Source organism: the organism of the source record quoted next, unplaced genomic scaffold (genome assembly GCF_019419815.1).
Source record: "Pyrus x bretschneideri cultivar Hongxiangsu unplaced genomic scaffold, Pyrus_bretschneideri_v1 Contig104, whole genome shotgun sequence".
Taxonomy (NCBI): Eukaryota; Viridiplantae; Streptophyta; class Magnoliopsida; order Rosales; family Rosaceae; genus Pyrus; species Pyrus x bretschneideri.
Window position 1 is genome coordinate 596156 of NW_025999396.1, and position 24504 is coordinate 620659.

General features: G+C 38.8%; 1 protein-coding gene across 1 annotated transcript; it reads left to right on the forward strand.

Moving 5' to 3' along the window:
* The first annotated feature begins 9927 nt into the window (after positions 1 to 9927).
* LOC103934501 (calmodulin-binding transcription activator 3) lies at positions 9928 to 21364 on the forward strand. Its single transcript, XM_018644317.2, has 13 exons — positions 9928 to 10164; positions 12594 to 12713; positions 13564 to 13679; positions 14540 to 14628; positions 14791 to 14833; positions 15237 to 15444; positions 16438 to 16551; positions 16671 to 16996; positions 17951 to 18502; positions 18612 to 19303; positions 19873 to 20452; positions 20599 to 20922; positions 21020 to 21364. Exons 1-13 carry the CDS (start codon positions 10125 to 10127, stop codon positions 21137 to 21139), a joined length of 3324 nt encoding a protein of 1107 aa, XP_018499833.2. The 5' UTR covers positions 9928 to 10124; the 3' UTR covers positions 21140 to 21364.
* Positions 21365 to 24504: the final 3140 nt, after the last annotated feature.

Consider the following 24504-nt stretch of genomic DNA (forward strand, 5'->3'; position numbering starts at 1 on the left):
GCCTAAACATTCCAACAACTCAAACTTGAATTGTATGAACGTTTAGGCCCTCTTCTCTTCCTCTTCGTTGTAGCATAAGGTCTAAGGATAGTTTGATGGTGTGGATGGTTTGGGGAGTGGTGGAAATGGAAGCAATGGAGGAGAAGTGGAAGGGAACCCACGGCAAGCTTAGAAGCATGTTGTTTTTGTGTTGTGTTGTGGTGTTGTGTATGAAATGAGATGTGGAATGCCTCTGGATTGTGGCTGCATAGATGCTTATTTATAGGTAAATAAGAGGGAACATGACAGCTAGGAAGTGGGTGGAAATGTGGCTGCAATGTTAGTGAATGATTATGAGTGAATGCATGTGGATGTGGCTAGGTTGGAAAGCTGGAATTGTGATGGGAAAGCCACGGCAAAAAGGAGGAATTTATGTGGCTGCATGTTTGGGTTTGTTTAAAGGGTGCATGTGGGTGAATGTTAGGTTGGAAATGCATGTGGAATGCTGGAATTAAGGTGGGTTATGCACAGCAAAGATGGGTTGATTGATTGAGTGTGCATGTGGCTGTTTTATGAAAGGAATGCTAGGTTGGAAAGCATGTGCAATGGCTGGAAATGAGTGTGTTTTGGACGGCACAAGGGTGGAAAATGAATGTGTGGCTGCATGGTTAAATGATTAAAGGGTGAATGCATGTGGGTGAATGTGTGGCTGATTTGTGGTGCAATGATGAAGGAATAATCTGGAAATGCAAGGTGGAAAGCTGGAAGTGTGAGTGAAGGCCACGGCAAGGGTGTTTTCTTGATGGTTTTGGGGTTGTGATGCATGTGAATGCATGTGAATGATAGCTAGGGTGTGTGATGATGAGTGTATGTGGAATAAAGAATGAATGGTGGCTGAATTGAATGATTAAAGTGCATGTAGGTTGTAATGCATGTGGCTTGTTTGATTTCTTGGTGAGAGGATGCACGGCACAATGTTGGAAAAGGGGTGAATGGTGTGTGTAATTGCATGTGTGTGCTGAAAATCTAAGGGAAAGGCACGGCAAAGAGATGTTTGTTGGTTGAAATGCATGTGAATACATGTGAGTGCATGTGTGTGTGAATGGTGGAAATCTGAAAATGGCATAAAACAACTAGGCTAAGGGAAAGGCACGGCAATGAGATGTTTGTTGGTGTAAATGTGCAATGGTTGCAATGATGAAATGGATGGGAGTGCATGTGGATTAAAGGGGGAAGGTATGGTTGTGGTTATGATAAGTGATAAGTGAATGGAAGTGATAAGTGAATGGTTTGATAAGTGATAAGTGAATGGAAGTGATAAGTGAATGGTTTGATCTTCAATTTCGTCCATCTACTTGGCTTTAAGCATATGCAATCCATTCTAATCTCTAATTTGCTCCAAAAGGCTCCAAAAGGCATCATTTTGCATACTTTGCCCTTAGAACCTGAAAACACACAAAAGAAGCATAAAGGACTAAAATAACTATGAATTAAAAACATAGATGCACGAAAACAAGCTAAGTAAGTCGCCTAAATATGCTCCTATCACTCTTGCAGCGCACCGAGATGCAACGTAGTAGGACAAGGGCAGACGAAGAACCTCTCCAACAGCTTCTCGGCAAGCAGCCACGAAACGAGCGTTTGGGCAGTTTACACTCCCGATTGAGCCCCCGAGATAGCATATACTTCCGTCTTAGTGCGTTGAGAAGCATGCACTCTCTACTAGGCCCACAGACGAGCATACATTCACAGTTGGGGCCACACTTCGATAGTCAACATGAGTAACTTTCTAGGCAAAGTGTTCATTTACAGCTAGGCCTACAAGAAGCACCCTTTACCTCACATCGGAGCAAGCAGCACGAAGGACGGAAAGAAGCAATCACTCAGTCTAGCTCAAGCTCAATCAACAGCCTGCGAAGAATTCCCTCGCCTGCTAGGAACAAACCATATGTACCGCAACTGCGGCATAGACGAGCTGATACCAATAGGTCACGACCGGGGGCAACCGAAAACTCCGTTACCCCCAATAAAGGCAAATTCAGGAAGAAGTAAAAAGGCTTCTAACCTAGCGATTGTACGATTTCCAACGCAACAAGGTCACTAACGAGGCGCTACGATGAGACATGACCAGCATAAGCTGGTTACCCTTCACGAATAAGATTAAGCAAGCAGAGCCTCCATGCAAGTTTAGCATGGCACATTTCACATCCTTTAAAAGGGATGGAGACCTGGAGACACCTAAAGCATTATTGAAGCGCAATGATCCTCTATTGAAACAGTGACGAACTCATGTGCAAGATATTCACCATCACTTTACAAGGCGAGGCGCAAGATTGGTTCTAAACCTTGCTGCCACAATCCATCTAGAGTTTCGACGAATTTTCTTTGGTTTTCACCAAAGAATATTCATCATATTGCTTAATCAAGAAAAAGTCCTACCACTTGTTCAACGTCAAGAAGAACCCAAATAAGTTATTTTGCGACTATGTGAAGAGGTTCAAAGCAAAGAAGGCAAAGATAGGCAGATGCAACGACTCGATAGCTAGAGCAATCTTCCAAAAAGGACTCCTAGCAGACCACCCGCTGTTCGAAAAATTAATCACGAAAGAAGATCTAACTCTGGCAGACTTTTTCGCTCTAGCAGATAAGCATACACTTTGGGATGAGGTTCGCCGATGCACATTCAAGGCAAATTCGAGCAATCTTGAATATGAAGTCCCCTATTACTCTGAAAGAGATTCAAGTTCTTACTGGGCGAGCAGCCACATCTGAAGCAGCAATAAGCTGTACCCTCATACAAGAAGAATTGGAGGCCCAACTACCTGTATTCCACAGTTCAAAAGCTCTCCTTGATACGGAAACCAGCAACCAGAAATTCAAAAGCTAACTTTGGCGATAGTTGTTGCAATCCAGAAACTCAAGTTATACCTTCAGACACACGCAATCATCCTCATGACGCACTATTCCGCCTAATCCAGACGTGTAACAATAAAGGCGCAGACACTGGCGGTGCAAAGTTTTTTTTACGAACGCAACAACATAGCTCAAAAGGCACGCCAAGGGCAGACAAACACTAGAAGGATACTCGGAAGCAAGTTTTGTCCTCGTCACCTTAGAAGATTCTACATAGGAGTAACTTGTATCGGCAAGTTGAACACCACTTCCTGTTATGTGTCACACGGCCCCAGCCGGCTCTTGCTCTATAATTCAACTCTAGAGCGGCCTGATATCGGCAGTTGAGCATCTCCTGCTACGTGTCACATGGCCCTAGCTCCACGACTCCCTACCACACCTTCACGCCTAGCCTAGGTGACGCAACAAAGTGACCTAACAATGCTCCGGAGGTAGCCGAGCATGCCCTAGCCAAGCCTACTTCGCTTGATGAAGACTTCTGGCGTTTGCACGTCGATAGCGCATCTAACTACAAAAGCTTGGAAGCAAGCATGGTCTTTGTCACCCCATACAGTTCGATGCTTAAGCATGCAATTACTTTAGGCTTCAAGGCATTCAACAACACAGGAGAGTACGAAACCCTACTAGCAGGCATTCGAATGGCAAAAAACTTAGCGATGAAAAAGCTTGCAATTCATTCTAATTCTCGACTGATCATCAGCTAGACTACTAGGGAGTACACGACAAAACATCCAAGGATGACGCAATGCTTAGAGAAAGTATGCAAACAACTTGAGGCATTTCAGACTTACACCCTCACTTAAGTTCTACGGGCAGACAACTCCCACGCGGACGCACTAGTCGGCCTAGGCTCCACCATCGACCACCAACTTAAACGCTCTATCCCGGTGGAATATCTAGACAAGCCAATCATAAAGGCGGAGCCGGCAACCAAAGTGTCACAGGTTAGTACAACTCCAAACTAACAAAGTTCTATTATAGACTATCTGGTCAATGACACACTCCTCAAGGAAATGTTAGAGTCTAGAAAGCTTCGAATAAAGGCAGTACGCTACTACATGTGGAACGACATTCTCGCTTGAAGATCCTACACTCGACCACATTTTCGCTGCCTAGCGCCTCCCGATAACCTAAAGGTTCTAAGTTTAATCGACGAAGACATTTATGGAAATCACTTCAGAGGCTAATCCTTAGCACATAGGGCTCTTAACGCAGGCTATTACTGGTCTACCATGCATCAAGATGCTAAGGAGTTAGTGCAAAAGTGCGACTGTTGCCAACGCTACAAGCCGATACCAACGAGCTACACCTACAAACGAGTCATTGGCCGTTCATGCAGTAGGCAATTGACTTGGTAGAGCCAATGCCGCCTGCCACTTGGCGCTAAGGCATGATGATTGTGGTAACTGATGACTTCACTAAATGGGTAGAAGTAGAGCCCATGACAACCACAACTTAGGTGAATATAGAGCACTTCATATAGAGGATCATTATTTGCCAATTTGGCATTGCCAATCCATCGTCACCGATAACGACCTTTAATACATAGGCAAAGATTTGACGAAGTTTTTCCAAAAGTATGGCATCAAGCAACATATGTCCACACCGAGATATCATTTAAGGCAATGGGCAGGCCAAAGCATCTAACAAGATGATTCTCGACTGCCTCAAGAAATTCTTCTCTGACAAGAAGGGAAAGTAGCCAGACGAACTCCCCAGATGTCAATGAGTATATCGCACTACCAAATGACAAGCCACCGGTAAGACTCCTCTCTCTTTGGCATTTGGTTCAAAAACAATATTCCTCCCAAATGTCATCAGGCCAAGTATCAGCACTCTACTGCTAATCATTGAGCAGAATAGTAAGGAGATGGCCACAAGCTTAGATTCGGCAAAGGAGAAACACGAGCAGACCATCACTCGCATCGCAGCCTACTAGTAGCAGCTCCTCTCCAGCTACAATAAAAGGGCCAAGATTCGGCAGTTCCAACTTGGAGATCTAGTCCTAAAAAAACCCTTCATCACTACCCACAGAGAAGGCTCCAAAAAGATGAATCCCATATGGGAAGGTCCGTACAAGATTAACAAAGTATGTGGCAATGATAGTTACACCCTTGCCACCATGAACAACAAAGAGATCGAAAAACAATGAAACACCTACAATTCGAGGGAAGTACCATGTCTGACCTTTCACCACATCAAAGCCCGAAGACTCAAGCAGCTTGACGTGCATCACCATGCGAGCCAACGACTATCCAATTGTTATGTAGTTCCTATCTTACAGCTAAGTTCTCATTCGTATTTCAATGAGGAATTCAGAAGTAATCTATAACTTGGCGTGGCTGCATGCTTACAACAACTAATCACTCATGCATTTTAAAAGAAGACGACGCCCTTCTCAAGGACTCATTGCAGGAATTGCACCCTCGATGGACCAACCATGCTCTCCAGTATGAGAGGGTAAACCAATTCCCCAACACCCATCTGGGTCTGCTCTCCAGTGTGAGAAGATAAACTAATTGCTCTCCAGTACGAGAAGGTAAACTTACTGAGTGCACTAAGGTAGCCTACGATTTCTGGAAAATTACCTACGGCTTGCCTGTCGAGCAGTTAAATCACGTTAGACTTATACAACTACACATTCTTGTGAAAGGTTAAACAAGCTAGCGTGTATATATGAAGCTTTATCCACTAACAACATGCTATATAGTCGATAAGCTTCCCCTCTGCCAAGCATGGAACAACCTACACCAAGTCATAAAGTGTTGTGATACTTGCTACGCAACCTACGGAATTAAAGAAAGCCAAGGTTAACATCCTAATGGTTACAAAGACTTGTTTGCTTCTGTAAGTAAGGCGTCCGGTTGCCGGCCCTATGGCTAACAACTTTGCAAAGTTCTACACCAACACCTATGGCTGCATAAGCTACGCGGGCCTGTTTGTTTGTAGAAAAGTAGCATGCCTGTCACTGGTCTATAAAGTCTAAAGGTTAAGGCATGAACAAAAGAAGTGAAGATGGAGAAAAGCAACAAGGGAAACAAAGAAAATCCTAAAGACTACTTAGAAGACTACTTTTCAGCAGCTTGGACACTCCATGACTACTTAGTCGCCACACCTTCAGTAGTCGCGACATTCTCAACAGCTGTACCATCCGGCGCTTTACCCCCGATTGTTTCAGCCTGGGCACCAATCTCTCTAACTACTTCACCAATAGAAACCTCAAAGGTAAAGGCAAGCAAGTTTTCTAAAGAAATAGATAAGGTCTCGAAGTCTTTCCTAACAAACTCAAAATCAAACAGCCTACCAATGAGATGATTTACATAACCCAACTTATAGAAATCGGCCTGACTTTGCACATGCGAAGCCTCGAGCCCAGCCTTTTCACCTTTCAGCTACTCATTCTCCTTGAGCAAACCAACACGGACGCACTGCAATTCATCCACTTCCTTATTCAGACTTTCATTGATCTTCAGCGTACCTTGGAGTTCCAACATTTGGGGCTCGAGCCTATCAACGACCTTGTTGAAGTGGTTCACTTGGTTATAAGCAGCAATTAACTCTTCATCCTTTGCACAAGCAACGGAATGTAGCTCAGAAACGGAACGCGCAAATCTTGAATCTAAGGTATGTAACATTTAATCTCATTCTCTACACTTTCATACTTTACTTGGATTACGTCAAGCCTAGTCTTCAAATCCACGATCTCTTGGCAAGTGATCTTAAGCTGCAGAGAAGTAGAGGTAGAGATATTAGACCCTTTCAAAGCAGCAAGCTCAGATTCCAACTTCTTGACTTTCTCAGCCGAGGACTAAGCTTTGACTGCCACAGTTCTTGCCACCTTCTTGGCAACTTTGGTATCCTCTTGATCAAGGGACATAGACTCGGCTGCCAAAATCACCTTTTTTCTGCATCATAGCTAGCAGAGCAGTCTTCATATACTCAGCTGTATGCATCGCAAAGGAACTTCGGCCAACAACCCAATTGACCCCATTAACAAATTTGGCACACACATCCATGTCCTCGAGTAGATTTGGTTTCAAAAGCATGCAGATCTCATCAGCCTTCCCAGAAGTAGGCTTAGTGGATTTCTCACAACTGCCCACGCGAGCAGATCAACAGGCGAATTAGTTTCAGCAGCAAAAGGAGTGGGCCTTGGCGCCACTTTAGCAGTAGAGTCCACCTTATCGCTCTTTATAATAGCAAGCTTCTCCAAAGGTGAACCAAACTTAGCTCCCAACAAACATTTTGGTACAGACTTTGGCACTGAGGGCATGACAGGACCTTTACGCTGAGCAATCCTATCAGCAATCATACTAGCCATTCTCGACATGGCAGGCGCCACAGGCTCAGATCTAACAACCTTATTTTTCTTCGTATTAGAAGAAGTCATGTCAATCACAAGCCTCTTGGTAGCAGGCGGACCCTTACGAGCAGCGGAGAAAGTTTTCAGTTTTTTCTCAATCGGAATCTCTTGAGCAGGCGAGGAAGATCTCTTCTTTCCACATTCATTCATAGTAGGCTCCACAACAACGATCAGATGACCTAATGCATTCACCTTGATGCTCTTTACCTCTTATCTCGGGAACATCCTACCTTTCTTCCGGTGAAGAAGACTAAGCAGCCAAAGCCATTCACGGTACTCAGTAGGGGAGCTCAACCCATACTGGCTTTTCCCTCATTTTTTTCTCTCGGACTAGCATGCAGGAGACCTGCATGCCCAGCATTCTAGCAGCCTATGAGGCCCACGACTTCTTCATTTCTCTCAATTGCTGGCCCGACCTGCGTCAGGTCTAAGAGCCCAAAAGACATGAGCCATGCGGCTCGCCTAGCATTGCGCCTCAACGCTTTAATCCGCAGTGCCAGCTGCACAAGTTACCCTTGGCTCTAGCCAAGTCGAGCAACCCAAGCAATGGCCTTTGCCACAACACCTCATTGACCCATACTGAGCCGATTTCTGGCCCCTGCCAGCTGACGTGCCACACCACACTGACGGTTGCCCCATAACAGCACTATCCAAGAAGACAAGGAAAATTAATTTTTTCTTACCTCAGTACGGCACGAAGAAAACGAAGAAAGCAACGAAAGATGGTCCTTTGCATAGGCAAGTGTAGAAGATTGCTAGGGGAAGGGGAACAAATATCCTCTAGCTTTCTCTCTCTTGTAGGGTAGAATAAATTGCTCTCTAAAGTTGATTTAATCATCTACTTAAGGTAGACTTAAATAGACTTTAAAAGTGATTTATTTCCCTTTCCTAGAAGGATCTAATTTCCAATTAAAGAGAGAATCTACATCAAAATAGGAAACAATCCTACATTTCCTAAAGCAAGAAGATCTCTACACCTACTGCCCTTTCATGCGAGCAGCCCAACAAGTGTGAGGGCATTTGTGGAGCCAAAAATAATCGAGAAAAATATGGAGGCAACACGTGGATTCTAGGGTAAAAAGGACAAAATTACTCTCGAGGAATATCAGAACTCTTATACTCGAGCAGTGGACAATCATGACTCAATAAAGGTCAAAAGTGCTCAAAATAGATAATTATTCAAAACCTATTTCTCATTTTCTCCCAAACTCAATTCCAACTCTCTTGCAAAATTATCTAAATTCTCCAAATATTTTTCCCTCAAAATTCTAATTTTGGCATCGGAGGTTCTTCAGCCAAAGCGCCCCCCCCCCCAAATTCATTGTGGGCGCGTGAGGCTCTAGGCCTTGGCCTAAGGTGTTATTTGTTTTGTAGGTGCAATTTTGTCCAAGAAGAAGAAGATGGAAATTTGCATCCAGAGGGTTGCCTTCGCCTGGAAAGAAAGGCAGAGAGAGCTGGTAAAAGGCGGGAGGGTTGATTTCAGTGTGGATTAATTGGGAGTTGGTAAATCACATACCTTTAATTTTTTCAATTTAATGGGTGTGTTTTTGTCGAAGATTGAGGGTTGAATGGGCAGGGAAAGAGAGGCAGAGAGAGGGAGGTGGTGAAGGGTGTGAGCGCTCGATTTCATGTGGATTAAAGATGTGCTTGGATTGGAGTTGATAAGGCTGGTTCATTTAGAACCTCTAAAGAAACCCCAACTTGTGAAGGTGAGTCTATGAAAAAATCCAAAACCTCTGTTATAATAAGTGAATCATAATAAGAATGGTTGAAACATAACACTTCCCTCATTAAAGATGGACATACTCTCTTTAACGCAACGTCAAAAATGTGTTGATAATGTGTTATTGGTATAGTTAATTGAAGAATTATAATAGAGAGGAAGAGTTCAGCAAGCAGAGAAAAATGAGAGAATTTAGTGAATTATGTGATGTGTATTATCTCACCTCATTATGCTTTTTACTTATTGTAGTAAGGAATGAAGACTACTTGACTTTCAAGTTATACATTACAACTTACAAACTGTTTAAAAGATATTGTAGAATCCAAATAAGATTTAGTATGACACATCTCTTCACTCCACGTTTTCTCTCTCTATCACTCTCTCTTTTTCAAATTTCTCTCAAACTTCTCTCTTATATACTTTCTTAATAAAATACAAATTAAAAAACAAATAAAAACTGCTTCACACACAAAGTGTGTGGTAGGCTTAAGCTAGTTTAAAAGCAAAACTCCCTAAATTTGAAACCAATTTTGAAAATACTAAAAGGGACCAGACATAGGAAGAAAGGAAGTAAAATCCCCGATAGACGAAAACGATCCCAAATTTTTACGTCAAAAAAAGTGGCCCAAGTTTTATATACGAAAAGTATGAACAGTCTTCTCATTCATGCACCACACACAAACACACGAGTGAGGACGAGTAAAAACAATAGTTACTGTTCTCTTATGAAACGAGTGAGGACGAGTCAAAAAATTAGTTACTATCCTTCTTATGAAATTTTTATGAAAATTTTAACGAAAATTTTTCGGTACTATTTAATTTAATGCAAAATTATATTTTTACATTAAAAAATCAACCTTAATATTATTTATTTTAACCTTTATTTACTTTATTCTTTATTTTATTTTTTCATTACTTTCCTTATTTCCATAAAATTTCTGCTGCATTTTTCTCACCTTCCTCAGAACCTTCCTTTATTTCCCTTCTCACCCTGGAAGTTTCTCCCTTTATTTGCAGTCTTCATCACACGCTTTTACATTTCAATGGAGGCTCAACTTTTTGGTGTCTGTGTTTGAGTGAATTTTATACAAGTTCAACTTAGTTCTGCTGCTTCTGGTTACAGTGATTGCAACCCATATTGAGTTCATGGCGGAGATCAAGCGCTACGGTCTTGGTAATCAATTGGGTAAGTTTGTTTAATGTTTTTCTTTGCTTTTATATATAACTTTGTGTAATTCATTTATTATTTTCTTGTGCTACTTGTTTATCCAAGTTGAATTTTGGGTTTTCTGTTGTTTTCTCTGCTGTTGCTGAGAAAATTTGAGATTTATTGGTAATCTTGTGATTTATTTTTTGAAAAAAATTATATCTTTTGCCAAACGATGGAAATGCTATTGAGAACTGAAACAGTCTTCAATTCCAGCCAGCCTACCCTTTTTGATTATCCAATCAGCGTCACACTTAGTCTAGTCCGGTCTGGAGCTACTGGCTGCGTATTATTTTCTTATGGAAGGAGAAGAACTTCTCAATCTTCATTGAAAATCATAGGCCACCAGCAAAGTAATCAATCAAGTACTAAACTAACTTCTCCCAACTGACCATATCAAAAACTCTAGCCTACTCTGATTATATGGTGTTGCGTTGGAATAATACAACTTCGAATCAAACATTCAAATTTATGTCCATGAACGCAGAATAGCATCAACTAAAGAATTAAGACGAGCTTCCTAGTCAAAGCGTAGGTCCGTAGATCCTTTTTCAACGTTTTTCTTGTGAAGCAGCAGAAGTAGCCACTCACCACTTTGGCACTTAATAGTCAAAGCGTAGGCTTAGTTGTGCAGCTAGCTTTAGCATGACATCAGCATCAACAATAGCAGCCAACCATTGTTAACTCCTCTTTACTTCTTTAGAAAATGACAATGGACCTCATCCCTCCATACTGTGTCCTTGAGAACAAAAACGAGGAAATTAGGTTGCAATGCATGATCTATATTCTCAAGTAGCATTTTCTAGTATTAATTCTGACCCTTGGAATAGCACTTAAGTACCTGGCAGTTTCTCCCTCTAATGGTTATAGAATCTGCTAATAGCCGACCTTCCTTTCCCGCTAATGGTAGTTGAGTTCCTGGAGGGATAGGTTTCCCAGTTTTCTTCTTAAGCTGGTGACATGAAAGCCTAGATGGATCCCTTATTGTCTATCCATCCTTAGTACCTTGTTACAAGCTACCAATGGCAGAATTCTCATTTCTGCCTCATATTGTTTTGATCCGCACTGCCTGTTAGAAATCTGGATCTTTAGTGTTAATTACTAAACTTCAATCTGCCACACTTGCTGTGGGCTCTTAGGTTCAGCCTCCTTGTTCTGTGCCTTAAAGATCCAGGAATCTGTGGGTGCTCCCACTGTTCACCATGATGATCAATGACATTTCTTGACGATCCTGGTTATCTTTTGTGGGCTACATGTCCTTATAAGGGATGGACAAAAATCTCTAAGGCCACTCTCTATGTTTGCAAGAAGTTGTCTAATTCCTCTAGTATGCAGGCGGTTCATCTTCCTCACGGTCTGTTACAAAAAGATGTAGATGTTGATTCTTGCTTAAGACTTTCTTTAAACTGGTTGAAGGCCTTCTTAGTGGGTTTTCTTTTGGTTCCTTGAATTCTTAGACCTCAAATTAGCTGGCAAGATGAGGCTGGGATATCTAGTTATGATAAATGTGCTCCGTTATTAAGATTGTGGCTTGATGTGGTTTTTTTCATTTTAGCCAATTTGATTGCTTGAGAGAGTATGACATGGTAAATCGTCTCATCCATGTTCCTTATTTCTGTCTTAAGGTCTCCAAGGAAGCTAAAAATTAAATAAGGGATTAACTTGGCTCCTCAATTGTTGAGGAGGAACTCCTCCTCAATTCACTTTGTGGCCGATTCATGGAACTTCAAGCTTATTATTAGAACCTTTGATATTATAAATCACTTTATAAAGATCAACTCTGCAAAAAAATATGAGATCATTTGGTCATCAAACTATAAAAAACAGATGGACAAATTCCGTAAAAGCATTATGAACTGTCAATCTGTTTGCTATCGTTGATTGACTAAACGACCTTAGTTTTAATTCATTTTTTATAGAGATGATTTTTACAAAGTGATTTATAATATAAACAGTTTTGATTATAAATACGAAGTTATATGAATCTATTTAGATTGGGAAAATGTACTGTTTTCTGAAACCATGTGCTATGGTTCAAATCCATAGTCAATCCTATTTTTCCCATTATTTTTGTTTTCGTGATAGTGCGAAAAGAAGGCCCAACTCCAAGTTGTTCAAGAATTGTGGCCTTGAGTTTCTCGACCCTTTTGCCTTAGGATTACTCAGTTCTATTCCTTGATACATGAAGTAAATTTAGGAGGAACTCCTGAATCAGATGATTATCTTTGAAGTTGTTGTCAACAAGTCTACCACTAGGTCAAGAGGAGTCCATCCTGTAAATTACTTTTCTCTTTTAGCTTTAAATCTGTCTATAATCATGACAGTGGGTCAAGCATTATAGTGCACTATTATCTATTTTATATATGGAATATGGATATTTTCTAATGTGATGTAATAATTGAATGCAGATATTGCGCAGATACTCCTAGAAGCTAAACATCGCTGGCTACGCCCGGCTGAAATATGTGAAATTCTTCGAAATTTCCAAAAATTTGACATTTCTTCAGAGCCTGCAAATATGCCACCCGGTATGATTTTTCAGCTGCATTGGATTTAGCGATAAATATTGTTATTGAAGTCTCTACTTTCTATCACATAAAAAATCATTAATTTGTAAGATTTCTTAACTTTGGTTTTCTAAGTAAATTTCTCAATTCTCTTGGAGCCTAAGAAAGCGCTTTCCCAGCTTTGAGTATTTCTCTTACTATTTCCATCTACTCAAAAGTTACATGGAAGGTGTGTTCTTGGTCTCACCCCCAAACGTAATTGTAATGAAGCTTGTCTTTCAATGGGCATGTGTGATAGTAATCTGTACAGTTGTCAACAAACATTGCGGATTATTTTGTAGAACATGGTCTTCCCTCTGCTTGCACAATGATTTAATAGGAGGGTAGGCCTGGTAGTTTTCTTTTTTAAAATCTTAACTCTGAAACATTTTAAGGCACGTCAGGACACCTTTTTTATGTTTGGTTTTTCTTTGTGCATCATTCTCTAAATCTTCCTTTTGGGACATGTATTGAAACTTCTTCTCATAACGTTGTGACTAGGGATTATCTGTCAATTGGTGCTTGTGTTAAAAAGCAGTAAAATCTTTAACCATCTTTGTTTTTTCATTGCCGTCTGACATGATAGTTGAGTCTTGTGTTGTCTTTGGTTTGTTTTTAGTAGGCACTAATGCATTCACTTTTGCATGTAAAGGCTCACGATTTTCCTTTTTAAGGTCGTATATAATAGCATCACATGAAGTTGTAAATGCATTTACACTAATTTAAAATTTTTTGAGATGTTTGCGGAAATTTGATTTGCAGCTTGCTTTGTTGTGTTTTTGCATTTACCTTTGGATACTTACTATTGGTTGACACACATCATTTGTATTAGGTGGATCGCTTTTTCTATTTGATCGGAAGGTGCTTAGATATTTCAGGAAAGATGGGCATAACTGGAGGAAGAAAAAAGATGGAAAGACAGTGAGGGAAGCCCATGAGAGACTTAAGGTAATCATCAAAGAATGCTGTAATAAATTTTACAAAGCACATATAAATATATTATGACAATTTTTCACATCAAATTTGATTGAATAATTTTTAGGAGCTACGTTATGTTATAACTTTATCCTGAAAATTATTTTTTGGCCCAAGGATTTTGACAAAAGTAAGTAACCTAAATACCAAACATAATTAAATAGAGGGGAGGAACTCTGGTATAAGATTGATGTGGGAGATTCTGATGTCGAATGTCAATAGCTCTAATTTGGTGTTGTGGGCAGCTAAGGCTTAGGAAATCACAGTTGTGGCTTTAAATTATATAATGGTTATGCAATTGCATTCTTTACAAATTCTTTTTAAATTGAAAACTTTCATGTTAGGGATACAAATGAACGATCCACTTGTGAGTATTCATGAAGGTCTTTGGTGAACTTACGATTTAGGTCACTCCTTTATAGATTTATATTCAATCTATTTTATAGCTCACACTCACGAATTTAGTTTGGTCTGAATCCAGGCTGTGATATAGCTTGGTGGAAATTTCAAGGCTGGTATTTCGCTTGAGCTCAAAAAAGTTGCCAGCCAAGTCTGTGTAGTCCAAAGCTCAACTTGTTGCGGCAAGTCTGCACCCTTATTTTATCCCAAAATTAAATGTTAGGAGGTACCCATGTCAAGGAAAAAAGTTCATTGAATAAAATTGCAGCTTAACAGAGGGGGAAAGAAAATTGGTTTAAGATTTCATTAAGTAGGCGGTAACAATTAGATACTAAAGATTTCTCAAGTTTTTGTGGCTTGTGTCAAGAGTTAATTCGTTAATAAATCCTTTGGTTTTTTAATCAAATTGGTTGAATAATAATTGATCCTTTCAGGCTGGAAGTGTTGATGTATTGCACTGCTATTATGCACATGGAGAAGAAAATGAAAATTTCCAAAGACGCAGTTATTGGATGCTTGAGGAGTGAGTTTGTATTTTATAATTGCTTATATGCAACAAATCCATCAAAGATTTTGGTTCTCAGCCTTAGCAGTGTTTGTGGATGTGTTTGCAAGTACAAGCAGGCACCCATGGCTGCCTGCTCATTTGAATACCCACGTCTGACTTACTTGGTCATTGCTGCAGGGATCTGCAACACATAGTTCTTGTCCACTACCGGGAAGTTAAGGTTGTGCATTATTCTATTCATTTCATTCTTGTTGTTTGCCGTCTTTGTTTATGTGATTCTTCCAGCCCTTCGTTATCATCATTTTAAAATATTTTTGGACCCGAAATATCATAAGAGTTATTGTTATTCCATTTCAAGGTAAAAGTGCGTGTCATTTAAAAGCAACTGCTCATGTTATATATACTTTCACTCGTGCATTTTTGAATACTTGAATTGAACCTGTGATTCATGTTTGAATCAATGTCGAAAACTTGTTAATAAATTAGTCACTTAGTGTAAAAGGAGTACCAGAGAAAGAAGAGAAGTTCGTGCTCGGCTTTTGGTCCACTTCCCACTTTTTATTTATCTTATGGATATTTATTTATATTCTGGGTTTCCTCATTTATTTTCATTGCTTGTTCAGGGAAATAGGACAAACTATAACCATTTTAAGGGCACTGAAGAAGCTGTTCCTTATTCCCATGAAACTGAAGAAATTGCACTCAATTCTGAGATGGACAATTCTGTTTCTTCTAGTTTCAATCCAAATAATTTCCAAATGTGTTCCCAAGCTGCTGATACAACAAGCTTGAGTAGTGCTCAAGCATCAGAGTTTGAAGATGCTGAATCAGGTGTGTTGTCCATTTCTGTTACCACATTTGTCAATAATTTCCTCTCTCTTATAAATATTTTGGTAGAACTAAACTTGTTTGTTCATTTTCCAGTTTTACCTTTATATATATATATATATATATAGACACACACACACACACACACATATAGGGATAGGATCAAGGGACAAATATTTTTACAAATACTTTCACATTCTTTTTAAGCCTTTTGATTACATGACATCCAATGGTTCGTATTTATTCATTAAATGACATGGATGCTTATGTGGATTTTAACTAATATATATTTGTGTAACAAAACAGCCCCCTTTATTATTATTAATTAAATGGAATTCTGAATCAAGACCCTAAACAATGCTGTCGAGCAGCAACAACAATACACCCAAGCCAATCTTGATATTAATCATATAAAAAAATAATAATTAAATCAAATCATTTAGGTGCAAATAAATCTAGTTCTACAAATTATGGACTTGCGAAACCAAAATCTAGTTCTGCAAATTTGACTATGTAGAATTCAAAGGTGAAAATATAAACCTGCAAAATGGGATTATCACATTTTCAATTTCCTGAGTCCAGAGAGAATACTCCATTTGCACAGAAGTGATGTGAACGGCATAAACCCTAGTACTCCATTCCAGTGTATCTTATTATTCTTCGTACCAGCTTTTAAAGCTAGTACGTAATGTATCTTATTTTATGTAACAAGGACTGCATACGACTAAGGTTTCTTCCTTTTTTAATTTTAGTTTTAATTTTCCAGATTTTATGTTTTTCTCTAGTTTTATTTTATCTTTAATATTACTTAAAATCCACATAAGCATCCATGTCATTTAATGAATAAATAAGAACCATTGGATGTCATGTAATCAAAAGGCTTAAAAAGAGTGTAAAAGTATTTGTAAAAATATTTGTCCCTTGATCTTATTCCCCATATATATATATCTTTCATGCAGTTATCTTTAATTTAACTTAACGTGGTACATGATGCAGCATATAAACACCAAGCAAGTTCCCAGTTACAACCTTTTCTCGAGTTACTACAGCCTAAGGCTGAGAAGATCAATGCTGGATTCTCTAATGCATGCTATCCGATGTCATTTTCAAGTAAGATTTTTACTCGTATTTTCTATAAATTGTCTTTGTAAATGCATTGGTGCTTTTAAATAGCCAGACTATCTGTTGAATTAAATGGACCAAGTTCATGATAAAATCATTGAAAACAGATGAATATCAAGAAAAATTGTCGGCCGTTCCTGGGGTGAATTTTAGCTCACGTACTGAAGCATATAGGAAGGAAGATGGTAATGATGCTGGCGTTACCTATGATCCCAGGAAAAATCTTAACTCCGCAGTATGGGATGGTGCCTTGGGGAATATTACTACTGGCTTTCAATCTTTGCCTTTTCAGCCATCAATTTCAGCAACACATTCTGATTCAATAGGAATTATCTCTCAGCAAGAGAATGAGACGCTTGGGCACCTTTTCACAGACAACTTTGGTAAAAAGCAGAACTACGAGGATAAACCCAGGGTCCAACAAAGCTGGCAGGTAAGGGGAAGTTTACTTGCACATTTAATGCTGCTCATGCTGCTCATGACAAATTTTTTATTCTAGGGCTATGGCTACAAGCTTGTATAATAACCATTAAGGATGGTATATCTGTTTTGGAGTCTGACGACGGACATTCACAAGTGAAAACTGGTGAAGCATGCATAAAAGATATTCTTTTTCATCAGTTTAATATACTTGGATTCACCATAGAAGATATTTTTTACCATCAGGTTTTTTGTTTGGATTTTTAGAATTCATTTACACTGACAATATCAAAGATCATGGAAGCATATACTGATTCTGTTTATGTGTGAGAAAACTGTACACATGGTGAAACCTAATTAAGCATGGAGTTTGACAAGAAATTAGTCTAATTGTTTCCAACTACTCAAACAAATATTTGAGATGTCGGTTCTTAAATTATTTCTGATATTTCCAAGTTTCTAGAACTTATTATGATGGGATTTTAATTTTTAATGAAAATTATCAATGTAATTAGGTTATGTGGTACTTCTGCATAAGTTATCTGTATATATGAGCTTTCCAGTCATCATCCTTTATTGTGAGTCATTTAATCATGTAGTTGGCTAATGCGATGGTCTAGTGTGTTTGAAGTTTTCAATATCCTGTTTTCTGCACTTGAAAACTTTCTAGTGATGGTTATCGTTGCCATATGCTTGCAAAGTCCTAAAATCCTGCCTAAATATTTATAAATTTGTAGTTTGTTAATGGTAAATCAAATAAATAAAATAAATGTATGCGATTATTGGTTATTTAAGCATACTCAGAATACAAGTTTACGGAGGGGAACTATTTGGGTTCCCCTTCCATTACTTTGGCACCTCTGCTGCAGGTTTAGTGGGGAGCATGAGTACGGCTCTTCTTAATGGATTGTTTTCTGCTTTTTCAAATTCTTCTGTTTGTTCACCCTTCGGTTTGACTTTCCAACAGACTTTGGAAGCCAACACTTCTGGTTCATCCAGCTGGCCTGTGGATTGGAACTTGCATTCAGACACAGCGTATGATGTCACCACAAGGTTCCATGGAGGAGTCGATGATTCTAATTTACTCAATTCACCGGTGTGCTGTGTGGATTCTGAGAAGAAAAATAATTATTCTATGCCAAATGACCTTCAAATACAGCCTTCAAACACTGAGAAAGAATATCATCTGAAGTCTATTTCAAAGAGAAATGAAACCATAGAGGGAAAATACAATCACACTTTTGCTACAAAGCCTTTGTTAGATGAAGGCTTGAAGAAGCTTGACAGTTTCAACCGATGGATGAGCAAAGAACTTGGAGACGTGGAAGAGACACACACACAATCTAATTCAGAGACGTACTGGGATACTGTTGAAAGTGACAATGGGGTCGATGAGTCCAGTATTCCTCTTCAAGTACGCTTGGATAGCTATATGCTGGGGCCTTCTCTTTCCCGGGACCAGCTTTTTAGCATTATTGATTTCTCACCAAACTGGGCATATGAAAACTCTGAAATCAAGGTAAAGAGTAACTTAGTCTTCCATATTCCTTACTATACTTTTGTGTAAGAGTTATCTTCAAGTTTCTCATGTATCAAAAATTGTCTCATTGTGAACTCGATTTATGCAGGTTCTGATCACAGGAAGATTTTTCAAGAGTCAACAAGCAGAAAGTTGTAAGTGGTCATGCATGTTTGGGGAAGTTGAAGTTCCTGCTGAGGTTATAGCAGATGGTGTTCTTCGTTGTTATACTCCCATCCATAAGGCTGGGAGAATTCCTTTCTACGTTACATGTTCCAATAGGCTGGCTTGTAGTGAAATCAGGGAATTTGAATACCGAGTTGGGCAAATACCAGATTATGATGTTAAAGATGATTACAGTGGCTGCACAAATGAAATATTAAATATGCGCTTTGGAAAATTACTGTCTTTAAGCTCTAGCTCTCCAACTTTTGATCCCACCAGCGTAGCAGAGAATTCTGAGATAATCAGTAAAATTGATTTGTTGCTGAAAAATGACAATGGTGAGTGGGACAAGATGCTACAACTTACGTCAAATGAGGACTTTTCCTTGGAGAGAGTAGAGGACCAGATGCTTCAACAGCTACTTAAAGAGAAGTTGCATGCATGGCTCTTGCAAAAGCTGGCTGCTGGTGGAAAAGGCCCTAGTGTACTAGACGAGGGTGGCCAAGGTGTATTACATTTTGGAGCTGCTCTTGGCTATGATTGGGTCTTACTGCCCACAATAACTGCCGGAGTCAGTGTCAATTTTCGTGACATTAATGGATGGACAGCTCTTCACTGGGCAGCTTTTTGTGGCAGGTGAGCACCATAGAAAAGTTTCTTTCCTTTTTTGAACTTCCGTGCTGCTCTGCATTCCTTTCTATTCTTCTGTAGTATTCTTCTTTCAGCATGTGAGCCACCAGCTACGATCTACTATTTCACCATAACCATCAACAATTTACTTGCTTAAAAACAAACTGATGAATGAAAAGAAAGCATAAAAGAAAGAAAAAAAAAAAAAAAAAAAAAAAAAGGAGAACTTGCAGAGCTATTGTAGGAAGAAGAGGCCTGAGATGGATATTAAAAGTTACGTAAACTTGCAGTTAATACACCAGAGAGACAAAAGGAGAATGATATTCTCTAAATATGAAGAAATCAGAAGAGAAAAAACACTATCCTTTTGTATGAAAAGCTAGACCGTAGATCAAGAGAATGCATTTACTTCTATGTATCTGGTTCAGATCGTTGTGCCAGGATTTTCTTAAATAGGACAGCTCTCAGAATCTTGCATTTGATATTATCTCCATTCTTGACTTGTTAATTTAGTTTTATCTAATTTTAACTTGTTTTCTGTTTTCATTTTCTTCTGTTCATGTAATTAATATCAGAGAGCGCACAGTTGCTTCCCTCATCTCTCTTGGTGCAGCTCCCGGATTATTAACAGATCCAAGAACCAAATATCCTAATGGAAGAACACCTGCAGACCTAGCTTCTGCACGGGGCCACAAGGGAATTGCTGGTTATCTTGCAGAATCTGCTTTGAGTGACCAACTTTCATTTCTTAATTTGGATATCAAGGAAGACAATAATGCTGATATTTCAGGGGCCAATGCAGTACGAACAGTTTCAGAACAATTTGCAACTCCTATTGGGAATGGGGATTTAATGGATGGGCTTTCCTTGAGGGATTCTTTAACTGCTGTCTGTAATGCTACCCAAGCTGCTGCTCGTATTCATCAAGTGTTCAGGGTAAAATCTTTCCAGCTGAAGCAGTTGAAAGAATATGGTAGTGATAACTTTGGAATTTCAGATGAAGATGCTCTATCAATGATTGCAGTCAAGTCACATAAGCCAGGGAAACGTGATGAGCATGTGGATGCTGCTGCAATTCGAATACAAAATAAGTTCCGTAGTTGGAAGGGTAGAAAAGATTATTTGATAATCCGACAACGTATTGTCAAAATTCAGGTATGTTACCATGATTCTCTTTGTTAATATGATTTGTGGGTTGATTCAATTTTTGAGGCCTTTAATTATCTCCGTATTTCTCCCATAAACATTGTTCTGTGCTCAGACCCATTCTTGAAGTTGAACTTCTACCTTCTTGATAACAGGCTCATGTAAGAGGCCACCAGGTGAGGAAAAACTACAGAAAGATAGTCTGGACTGTAGGAATTGTAGAAAAGATAATTTTGCGTTGGAGAAGAAAAGGAAGTGGTTTGCGTGGGTTCAAGCCAGAACCGCTTACTGAAGCCCCCAGCACGCAAGCTTCATCATCGAAGGATGATGATTATGATGTACTGAAAGAAGGAAGGAAGCAAACAGAGCAAAGGTTGCAAAAGGCGCTTGCGAGGGTGAAGTCCATGGTTCAATATCCTGAAGCAAGAGATCAATACTGTCGGCTGCTGAATGTTGTTACTGAGATACAGGAAACCAAGGTAAAGCATGTGTCCGCGTTGGTGATTGGTTTGAATTTTGTATCCACTTTATAAGCCTGACTGGTTTTTCGTTGAACTTTTAACTGATGTTATGCAGGAGGTATATGATAGTGGTACGACTAGTTCAGAAGGGAGAGTCGATATGGATCACGACCTCATAGATATTGCAGCATTGTTGGACGAAGAAGACATTTACATGCCTACAGAAGCTCCATAGTGATCGATCTCTAGTTCACCGTACGTATCCTCTTGTAAAATCTGTAGGGCATTATTTATTTTTTAACATAAATTTGTGTAAATTTACACAGTTGCGCCGGAGGTGGATGCAGCAGTGCAGCCTCTTTTTTTTAGTTATAAATGTTTGAGTTTGTTCATGTTAAACTGATTTTGGAAAAATATAATTGTCAGTGGAAAAAGTATAAAACCATATGATTTGATTGCCGATGGGATTACCAAGGAGGACTACCGACCGATTAGCAGTAAATTCTCAATGTTTGATTACCTTAGCTTTTTTTTGTTGACGCAGGCAAAGTCAAGAAAAACTTCTGAAACTTGTCAATACTAAACCTTGGACGACATACAATAGTTCCGAATATAATCCTCTTCAGAAAATAAAAATAAAAATTGTCTCGCGGTAGCCTTCTATGGCTGTCTTAAGAAACTTTTGTTATTGGATTAGTTACTCTACGTAAAATTATTTAAATTTTTTAAGTTTTAATCTGAAAAAGATTCGAGATACTCTTATTATAATAATTCTTCAAAATTGGAACTTTTGTTATTAGATTAGTTACTCTACATAGAACTAACTATTTAAAAATTTTAAGCTTTAATCTAGAAAAGATTCGAGATACTTTTATTATAATAATTCTCCAAAATTGAAACTTTTGCCTTTATTTATAGTAGTTGGGAAAGTTAAATCCTTACCCCTAATATAATTACAACTTTAATAGGATAATATCTAACCCTAGAGAATATTCCAAGATATCCCTAGATACACTAGGATTTACACAATCAAATTCCTAATTTAATAGGACAGCAACATTTTCTACAATTTTGAAGAGTTATTACAATAAGAGTATCTCGAATCTTTTCCAGATTAAAGCTTAAAAAATTTAAATAATTCTACGTGGAGTGTAACTAATCCAATAACAAATGGGGTGGAATAACACATACTTCATAATTATACATCTCTCTTTCTCTTTACTGTTGCCACACCCCCTCTCTCTTTGTTCCTATTATAGTCAATAAATTAGGCCTACAACACGTTATCAGCATGCTGATGACGTTGCGCTAAAAAGAGTTTGTTCTTCAATCAGGAGAGTATTACATTTAAATCATTTTTTTATGATTAATTTATTATTTTATTAAATTGATCTACATGCTATTGATTCAATTTAATTTTTCTTTGTTGAACGTGATACAACGCATTGGAGATGCAATTCTGGCTTTTAGAGGATGATTTTCTACAAATTCAAAGGCTCAGTTATTTTCTGCCAATCAGGTTTTTAAAAATAAATTAAGATATTTGAAACGACTATGAAACATGAAAATATTCTCTATAATGCATGAACGCCCTATATTGATATTTTTCTTTCGATATATATATATATATATATTGTATATGTTCATATATTTGTTAATATATATACTTTCATGCATTACGCATTTATAAAATCGCTATGTTGAATTTTTGAGTCAAAGAATCAAAAGAAATTGGAATCAATTAGGGTATTTAAAATCCTAGAAATTTTCGAAAAAAAAAAATTAGTGTTTTTTTTCTTTTGCAGCTGAGCCCGGCCTCGAACTGCTCCAAGCCTGCTGCTTGGGTCCCTGGTGCATAGGCTTCAAGCCCTCGATCCGTTCCAAGAGCCAGCAAACTTTGATGGGCTTCTCGCAACTCAACCTGCCTCTCAGAAGCTGGCTTCGTTGGGCTTCTGTGTTTTGACCCAAAAATCAAAGCCAGCGGCTGCTGGGCCTCGCTCCATCTCGGCCCTCTGCCACTTGCAGCTATCTAGATTGCTGCACAGCCCGTGTCACCAAGAGCCCAATGGCCTGTAATTTTTTCTTATTTATTCGGCCCTCTTATTTGCAGCTGGGCTATTTTTTTTGCCAAAGCCCACACTTGCTCATGCTGGTTAGACAACCAGCAGCATGGGCTGCTTCTTTTCACGGACGAAGTCCAATTGGGGCTGCCTTCTAATTGGCCTGCAACCAACATGACTTTTGTGCATAGGCCTGAATATTTATATTATTTTGCTTCTACGATCGATTCTGAATGGTCCCGATCTATTGAATTAATTAAAATGACAAGTACTCCACTAATCTAACATAACATCCAAAATTATTGGCCTGAAGCCCACTTTTGGACATTAATGATTCAATATTTTATTCTTTTCTTTGAATTGCTGACTATCTTTCATAATCCCGAACCACACACTTGAGTTCCTGAAGCAACCCAAATCCACTACACTTAGTTGTATATTGTATTATGTGTTTTTACAGGTACCTCTTTTTATGAATCGGAAGTTCAAAACTAAACTCAAACTTGAAGTTTCGAATTTAGTGCCTTTGAAACCCAAAGTTTTTATAAAATAATACACTCATGGAAACTTGATGTTTTTCATGTAAACCATGTCTTAGAACCCTGAATGTTCTAAATTTGATGTTTATGGAGATCTTATTTCCATAGCACCAATCACAATTGTGTTCCCTCCATTTAGTGGATTGTTGAACCGTAATAAGTTTGATTTCACTTATTTGGACGTTTCTTGACACAAACCTCTTTATGTGGTTATAAGACGTGAATCTCCACTTGACTATCAAAAAGTTGAGAACCATTGTAGCCAACAAATGGAAAAGCTAAATAAGCCTTCGCCATGATCTTCATACAGAGACTTATGCCTGAAGCATTACAAACAAAAATACCTCTCGAATGAGGATTCCATTGCTCTTTGGCTTGCCTCTACGGACCGTTTAATCATGAAAGATATTGCCTGAAGCACACCATGATTACGTCCATGAATAAGTACAACTTTGAAGTTTATAAATCTGATCGAATTTGATTGGAGAATATTTTTTTCTCGTCCTTCCATATTTCTAACTTGCTCCTGAAGTAATAGTGTAGAGAGTGAAAGTTTACCAAATTCTCGGATCTAATTACTACCATAAATGTGAGAAAACGGTATAGAATCAGCTTCGGCTGGAGTCTATAGAATGGTGGTGCCCTACTTCAATAAGGATGCACCAAAGGGCATGCTCTACTTCCGCAGAGGTGCACCGAACGGTAGTGCTATGCTTCAACAAAGGCATACCGAACAGACCTCTCTAGCTTCGGCTAGAGCTTACTGAATCCAAGCATGGGTCTGTCTCTTTCAAAATCAAGGCCTACCAAGGTGTGGCATCATGCCCGAAGCATGATTCTTGGCAGCTAAGACCTAAAACTTCAAGAATAAGGGATATTATTCCCGAACCTCAACCCTGCAAAATCTATTTCCATCTCGATGGAATTGATCGTTGGTTATGCACCTGTTTATGCCTTTACCAATGTTGTTGAGGCGTACCATTCTAGTATTCAATATGTGA

Bases quoted from the DNA above. Each gene is read 5' to 3' on its own strand.
- LOC103934501 (XM_018644317.2), top strand. From the start codon at position 10,125: ATGGCGGAGATCAAGCGCTACGGTCTTGGTAATCAATTGG. The intron at 16,552-16,670 runs GTAAGATTTTTA...CATTGAAAACAG, and splicing joins CTATCCGATGTCATTTTCAA to ATGAATATCAAGAAAAATTG. The intron at 20,923-21,019 runs GTAAAGCATGTG...GATGTTATGCAG, and splicing joins CTGAGATACAGGAAACCAAG to GAGGTATATGATAGTGGTAC.